Source organism: Papaver somniferum, chromosome 1 (assembly GCF_003573695.1).
Source record: "Papaver somniferum cultivar HN1 chromosome 1, ASM357369v1, whole genome shotgun sequence".
Lineage (NCBI taxonomy): Eukaryota > Viridiplantae > Streptophyta > Magnoliopsida > Ranunculales > Papaveraceae > Papaver > Papaver somniferum.
In genome coordinates this window covers 104,779,016-104,786,542 of record NC_039358.1, presented here as the reverse complement: position 1 = coordinate 104,786,542, position 7,527 = coordinate 104,779,016, and the positions used below count along the sequence as shown (strand labels likewise).

At 34.1% G+C, this 7,527-nt stretch overlaps 1 protein-coding gene across 1 annotated transcript; it reads right to left on the bottom strand.

Moving 5' to 3' along the window:
• Positions 1-1,305: 1,305 nt before the first annotated feature.
• LOC113348402 lies at positions 1,306-4,584 on the bottom strand. The gene is made up of 4 exons (XM_026592163.1): positions 4,360-4,584; positions 3,106-4,272; positions 2,251-2,730; positions 1,306-2,103 (listed from the first exon to the last, which is right to left on the bottom strand). Exons 1-4 carry the CDS (start codon positions 4,582-4,584, stop codon positions 1,306-1,308), a joined length of 2,670 nt encoding a protein of 889 aa, XP_026447948.1.
• Between the last annotated feature and the right edge of the window lie 2,943 nt (positions 4,585-7,527).

Here is a 7,527-nt window from a genome sequence, read left to right as displayed (position 1 = left end):
CACCTCTCAAGAACAATCTTAAAACGATCAACAAACAAGATTTTAGATATGTATCTTGAGGAATCACAAAGTATGAAACGAAGAGAACTTTGCAATTTCTATCTATCTCATTCTTGATTTGAGATTGACAAAAACCTCAACCACCAATAAGAAAAATATCAGGATATACGAACTGTCAAGGTAAAGATAGTTGTACTTGGCTTCATGAATCCCTAAGTGAAGTCTTTAAGTCGTAAACCTAATATATTTCTCAGTGGAAATCTTAGTAAAGGACGACTCTAACATACAACTAGGACACATAAGTTTTATAGGGATTGAAATTCTCAGTTGTTTGAGTGTCTCAATTTATAGACTTTTAGGTAGATTTGAATTCAAACTAAGATAACTTGAGATTCAAGCAAACACTTTCTCAGTTTAGATAAAACTCTTCTAAAGAGCTCATATAAGCATGTGAGAAGTTCGTATTAAATTTACATAGAAGAATATACATTATGATCCAGGGTACTGGAACTGCGTACAATGATAGTTCATTACAAGTATGCCATATGAACGTATAAGCATAATCGTGTTCATTTAACACTTAAGACTTAAATCATGATTCACAAACACATAGTGATTTAGTGATAAAAGATGTCCAAGAAGTCTTTATGATAGTTATAGCAATGCCAAACATACTTGCGAAAATAGTTTGTGAGGATCTTTTTAATTCGTACTAGGTAGGTATGTATAGGGGTACATGTATCTATGGACCAGTTCGCGAATTCTGAGTGCTAGGGTACACGTACTGGGTATGTGTACCCTCAGCAGTTCACGAATTTAGGCCCTTGGGTACTGGGTATGCGTACCTGCCCCCTTTAAAAATATTTAGAACCTTAGGGTACATGTACTGGGTATGCGTACCTACCTACGTTCCGGAACTCAGATATCTAGGTTACGCATATTGGGTATGCGTACCTAGCATGTGCCCATATTGCAGTAATTCTGAAAAACTCTCTTTCATGCTTTGAAACATTCAAAATTGTTAGAGCATAGCACGGTTGAACCCACCAAGCGTTGGTATGTCAAGTTTGGTTGTCATATTTTAGTGTCAAAACTCATCTAAGAGTCGCTTGATTATGTACTAGAGAGAACTTCGTATAGGTTATACTAGAAAGTCTAGGAATATGAGACATACAAGTATTACTCTTTTTTTTTTTTTTTTTTTTGCTGAATCACCCTTTTTTTCATTTATTGACAAACTAAAAGAATACAAATGTTACTATAAAACAATAAACAAGGTAGAAAAATTACAAAAAGTAAGGAATCTTAAGAATCAATTTTAAAGTGACTAAGAATTTGGTTTTCATAGTCATTGTTCCACCTGACCCCTTTTATTCTGACACCATGATCTTGAACAATCTTCATAACCCTGTTCTTGAAACCATGGATATTAACATCACCTCCTTCAAAGAAAACTATGTTTCTTTGAAACCACAACTCCTTAATGACAGTACAAGCAGAGATTATCCATACTTCATCAATGATAGGACTGTGTTGTTTAGCTGCAGAAAAACCTTCTGAAAAAGAGTATGGCCTGGAAAATTGAAACATATTTCCAAGCCAATTCCAAACCTGAACACTGAAATCACAAAGCCACAGTGTATGCTCCATAAAATCCTGCTCTGATTTGCAGATACAACATCTAGAAGGCATTTCATATCCTTGTTTTCTGTTCATGTCATCATTCACATAAACTCCTTGTGGAAGCTTCCAAATGTTGCTGGCAATATTTGGGTGCAAAGATTTCCTCCATATATAAGAAGAACAATCTACCTTGTCTTCCTTGTGTCTTATTTTCTCCACTGCCTTTGCATTATTAAACACTCCACTACTATGTAGGTTCCATATTATGGAATCATTTCCATTGTGAATATGAGGCAAGTTATCAATATGTAACAAGTGCTGCAACTGAGGATGTATATTCCATTGATCATTAATGATTAAGTCCTGAACTTTCAACCGCATATTGTTATGAACAAAATCAGTATAACCAATTTCATTAATTAGTGGGGATGATCCATACCAGTTATCAAACCATACTGAGATGCTAGCACCATTTCCAATCTTCCAAGAGATGTCTTATTGTAAAGTAATCCAAGCCCATTGCAAACCTGCTCTTACTGATGATAATTTCCATTTTGAAAACCATATACCATATTTTTCTTTGAACTTAGCTATAAAAAACAGATCCCATTCATCTGATGAGTATACCGATTTCCACATCATTTTCATCAGCAAAATTTTTTTAAGAACTTCTAGCCTTCTAATACCCAAGCCACCTTCAATATATGGCACACATATCTTCTTCCAAGATAAAGTTTTGTACTTTCTAACCTCTCCATCACCTGACCATAGAAAGTTCCTTATTAGTTTTTCACATATCTTAATAACTGAAGATGGCCATTTATAAACTTCCATATTGTAAAGAGGGTAGCTGCACAAAACTGTTTTTACAAGAATCAGTCTATCATGAAAAGATAATAATCTTCCTTTCCAAGCTGCAAGTTTGTTCTGAAGCATAAGAACTGTTGGCCAGACCATTTCAGTAGTTACTCTTCCTGGAGCTAGAATGATACCAAGATACTTATCAGGAAAATTAGATATATCCATGCCAACTATGCTGCTAATTTGTTGCTTTCTGGTTGAATTAGTACCATCAATGAAACACTTTCTTTTGGCTTTGTTAATCATCTGTCCAGAGATATTTGTCAATCAACTTAAATAGACAAAACAAAGTCTTCTTAGCTCCATTACAAAATAAGAAAACATCATCGTCAAAAAATAAGTGTGTTGGATATATTCCATTTCTAACTACCAATGGAGTTATCTGCCCTGTATTAACCAAATTTGTGATATTTCTACTCAATACATCTTCCATAAAAATAAATAAAATAGAGGATAAAGGATCACCCTGCTTAAGACCCTATGCATTGAGAAAAATCCACATGGTCCTCCATTGACCATTACTGATAATTTTGCAGATTTAAACATGGTTAACAACCAATCACACCAATATGATGAAAATCCATATTTGTGCATAACTTTAAGAAGAAAAGTCCAACTTACAGAATCATAAGCCTGTGATATGTCCAGTTTAAAAGCCACATTACCACCTCTTCTCTTTTTCCTCATTTCATTTACCATCTCTGAAGCTAGAAGTATTTGTTCTTGAATGCTTCTTCCTTTAACATAAGCAGCCTGTTGTGATGAAATTAACTTCTCTATGAGTCCATTCATTCTGACAGAAATTATCTTTGAGAAAATTTTGAACAATATATTACTCAATCCAATTGGTCTATATTGACTTGCTTTCTTAGCACCTGCACATTTAGGAATGAGGGTTAAGAAATTTGAATTCAGGCCTTTGGGGATAAATCTTCTTCTCCAACAAAATTGTATGGCATCTTTTAAATTCAATTGAATTATATCCCAGCAACTTTTATAAAAGGATCCAGGAAATCCATCTGGACCAGGGGCACTATCTGAGTCCATTTCAAAAACAACTTTCTTGGTTTCTTCAGTGGTGGGAATGGAGTCCAACATTTCTTGGTATTCATCTGTAATAACTGAGGGAATAACATCAAGCAATTTTTCAGAAACATCAACATCTTGAGCTTCAAATTTTTGTTGAAAATGCTTGACTAAAGTATCTGCAATTTGAGATTGATCATTAATAATATTTCCATTTGCATTTTCTAGTTCACTAATTGTATTTCTTTCTTGTCTAATCTTAATTCTAGCATGGAAGTATGCAGTGTTTGTAGAACCATCTTTAATCCATTTTGCTCTTGATCTAAGTCTCATAAGAGTATTTTCTTGAACTTGTCTTGCTGCATGTTCATTTTGTGCTGCTACTAAGTTGGCCAAAAGATCTTCATTTAAGGGATTTTGATAAGATAACTCCATTGCTTTTTGAACTTTCTCTTCTGCTTCCTTAATTTTTGTATTAATATTACCAAATACACTCCAATTCCACTCACTTAAGAACTTTTTTAGCTTTTTTAGCTTCTGCATGAAAATAAAAGATGGATCGCCAATAATATTCTCAGTCCATACTTTCTTCACTTCACTTAAGAATGATGGAGGATCAATCCACATTTTCTGAAATTTCCAGGGAACATTCTTTGGTCTGGGTATGCTTGCACAACCACATAATAATGGAGCATGATCTGAAACTATCCTCAATCCAACCTTATATCCCCAATCACCATAAAGAATTAAAAACAACTCTATCTAGAACACATAGGATTCTTTTTGTTCCTTGTTGACAATTGGACCAAGTGTATTGCTGACCTGTAATAGGAGCTTGAATTAAGTTACATTCATTAAGGCAATGATAAAATCCATTATTGAAATTTTGTTTGGAGATTTACCACCAAATTTCTCTTCAGGTGAAATTATAGCATTAAAATCACCTAAAACAACCCATGGTTTTTGTAGCTGGCTAATGATTTTCATCTTTGACCATAGAAACTTTCTTTGACTTTTTTTAACATGAGCATGTACACCAGAAACTAATACTTCACCAATACTGACAGTTACCATTTGGCTAGACATTGAAATAACTTGAGGAGTAGATAAAGAAGCATTCCAGAATAACCATAAATTACCTTTTGTAGATGAGGTTGAATTATGTATCACCATACTTTTCATTCCAGGGAGATTTAATTGACTGCAAAAAGAAGCACTACAAGAAATTTTTGGTTCTACAACCCAAACTAGAGATGGGTTAAATTGATTCACCAAAGACCTTAGTTTATTCTGAGCCCTAGGTCTTATTAGGCCCCGAATATTCCAATATATGATCTTCATCTTGGTGGTGGAGGATTTTTGGTACCTCCCTTACCATGATTTTGTCTGAGATTATGTTTCTTATTTGTAATTGTATTACCACCTTTAGCTGCACATGGAGAATGTTGAGAAGTGGAAGAAGTAGAAATAGGAATCACTTTTTTTCAACCACTTTTGACCATGAAGTAACCTTAAAAATTTCATCAGAGACTGTCCCTGTCTTTCCATCTACAAATTTGATTTGAGGAGTTTCTACAACATCAGTTGTCTTATCTTTATTAACCACAGTATCTTCAAGAATATTTTCTTGAACACATTCAAGAGGACTGAATCTCCCAGTAGTAGCATTGTGAATAATTTGATGAACTGGAACTGTTGGAGTAACATGAATTGTATGGATGACAGAGTCTTCATTGTCATCTGCTGATGTATCACAAATATCAAAGGGCAATGACCTAGTGACACTTGCTGAAGATAAAGCATTCAAATTGTTTGTTGAACTTGATTTAGGCTGCTGAAGAATTTCTGAGGAACTCTTAGGCTGTTGTGGAGTAATTATGTTTTCTGAATTAATTTCATTCCTTTTTGCTTTTTCTACTCTACATTCTGTGATAAAGTGACCTACCATTTTGCAGTTACTGCAGTGTTTTGGACAATCTGGAATGGAAACCTCTTGGAAAAAACCCATATTTAGTCCCAATCCATACTTTGTTTGGAACTGAAGAAGCAAAATCTACCTCAACCAAGACATTTGCATAATATCCAACATCACATTTAGTTGTTGCCTCATCAATTTTAATTGGAGTTCCTATTTCTTTACAAATTTTGAACAGAATTGATTCACTCCAGAATTCAAGACCTAAACCTGGAAATCTCACCCAAACAAAAGCCTTAGAAGTTCTTTGACTGGTAGGTCGAAAATTATAAACCCAATTTCTAACCTTCAAAATTTGATCTGTAACTTCCCATACTTGACACTTGATGTAGTTACGGTCTGTAGCATTATCCAATTTGATGGTAAAGAAACCTCTACCTAATGGAATTAACTTACATTCCCCAGTTAATTTCCATTGCTTTCTAAGAATTATTGCAGCATCAACAATTTGATCTTATGTAAATTTAATCTACCAATTAAAGAAAAACGCCATGGATCTAAGCTTTTCTCAAATGGTTCATCAGGTAATTCAATCGAAGGAATTTTCATTCCTTCTACTGAAGAAATATTATCAGACTCAGAGTTTGTTTTAGATCCCATTTTACGAAGTAAAACACCTGAGTTAAAACCAATTAATTCCAGAAAACATGATGAATGATGTAAAATTCAACAAAATCACCTGAAATTAATGCTTGGTTGACCAGAAATCAAAGAACGACGAAGAGAATTTTTCCGAGTCTAGCACCGATTCCGTCGCCGAGTCACCTTTGCTCTCTCTCGCCGACAACAACAATTTCTAAGACACATATAGTAGAGTTATCTAATATGGCGAAATCACATACAAGTATTACTCGAAGACCTGAAGAATGTGAAGAAGTAACGAGCTACAACGACGACATCATCCTTCCTCTTGAGGTTAGTAATACTGACTTGAACTGTTTCATTTCTAACGTATCTTTCAAGTCGTGATATATTGAAAACATAACTGCGAAGTTGTGAATGATATTTTACTTTACTAGTGAGACATGATCATATGATCATAGTGTTAAGGAATTAGACTATGAAGTATAACGCTTAGATTTTGAACTTAGTAGATATGACGTCGACATAATCGTATGAATGTTATTGTGATTATGTGTATGGGTAAAGGTGAAGATTTCATCCTAGGAAATAATATTTACATTTTTTTAAAGGAAGTACATTGATGAACTTGCTTTATGAATCGAAAGGGAAATCGCTAGGCTTATTGGTATTGTTATTCATTGCATATCTTTGGATTACCAATATGTGTGAGTTAGTAGGATCGATCATAACTTGTTATGTGTCTTGGTATAACTAATCACAATGCCTGACTTATGATTTGGTATGACTAGTTTTGATTAATTAGTGTAACCGATCCTAAGTAATCACCTGAGATGGTATGATTGATATTTGTAATTGGTGTAACCGATCCTAGTAATTGGTGTGACCAATCACAAAAGTATTGTGTAATTGATCCTTGTAATTGGTATAACCGGTCCTAGTAATTGGTGTAACCGATCCTGGTAATTGGTATAACCGATCATAGTGACTTGTGTACCCGATCACAAGCAATACCATGAGTATATGGTAATCGGTTCTGGTAATTGACGTAACCGATCCTGGTAACTGACGTAACCGATCCTGGTAACTTGTGTGTTCGATCACAAGTAATCCATATTAAGGTATAACCGATCCCGGTGATTGGTAGAACCGATTGAAACCATGATTGTGATTTGATAATTGATCAACCACATAGTTGTCTTGGAATACAGATGAACCAATTCTAAACTTATTTGGAAGTGTGGTATAATCGATTCCAAGATTGTAAATATGAAAGAGGATTTACAAAAAAAAGATGTCAACATACTTTGAACACGAACATTAACTCTTATCTTTTATTGTTCAAAGATATTCCTTAATTACTCAAGGATATCCCGATCCGAAATAAATTAAGAATCTTTTAATAAAGGTTGTTAGTCTTATATGCTTTAATTACCAGCAATTAAATGCATATCTTGATA

Excerpts from the sequence above, each read along its gene's own strand:
- LOC113348402 (XM_026592163.1), bottom strand. The coding sequence starts at position 4,584 with ATGGTAACTGTCAGTATTGGTGAAGTATTAGTTTCTGGTGTACATGCT. Across the intron at positions 4,273-4,359 it reads TTATCATTGCCTTAATGAAT|ATAGAGTTGTTTTTAATTCT; the intron begins GTAACTTAATTC and ends TATGTGTTCTAG. Across the intron at positions 2,104-2,250 it reads TGAAAATGATGTGGAAATCG|ATTGGAAATGGTGCTAGCAT; the intron begins GTATACTCATCA and ends ATCTCTTGGAAG.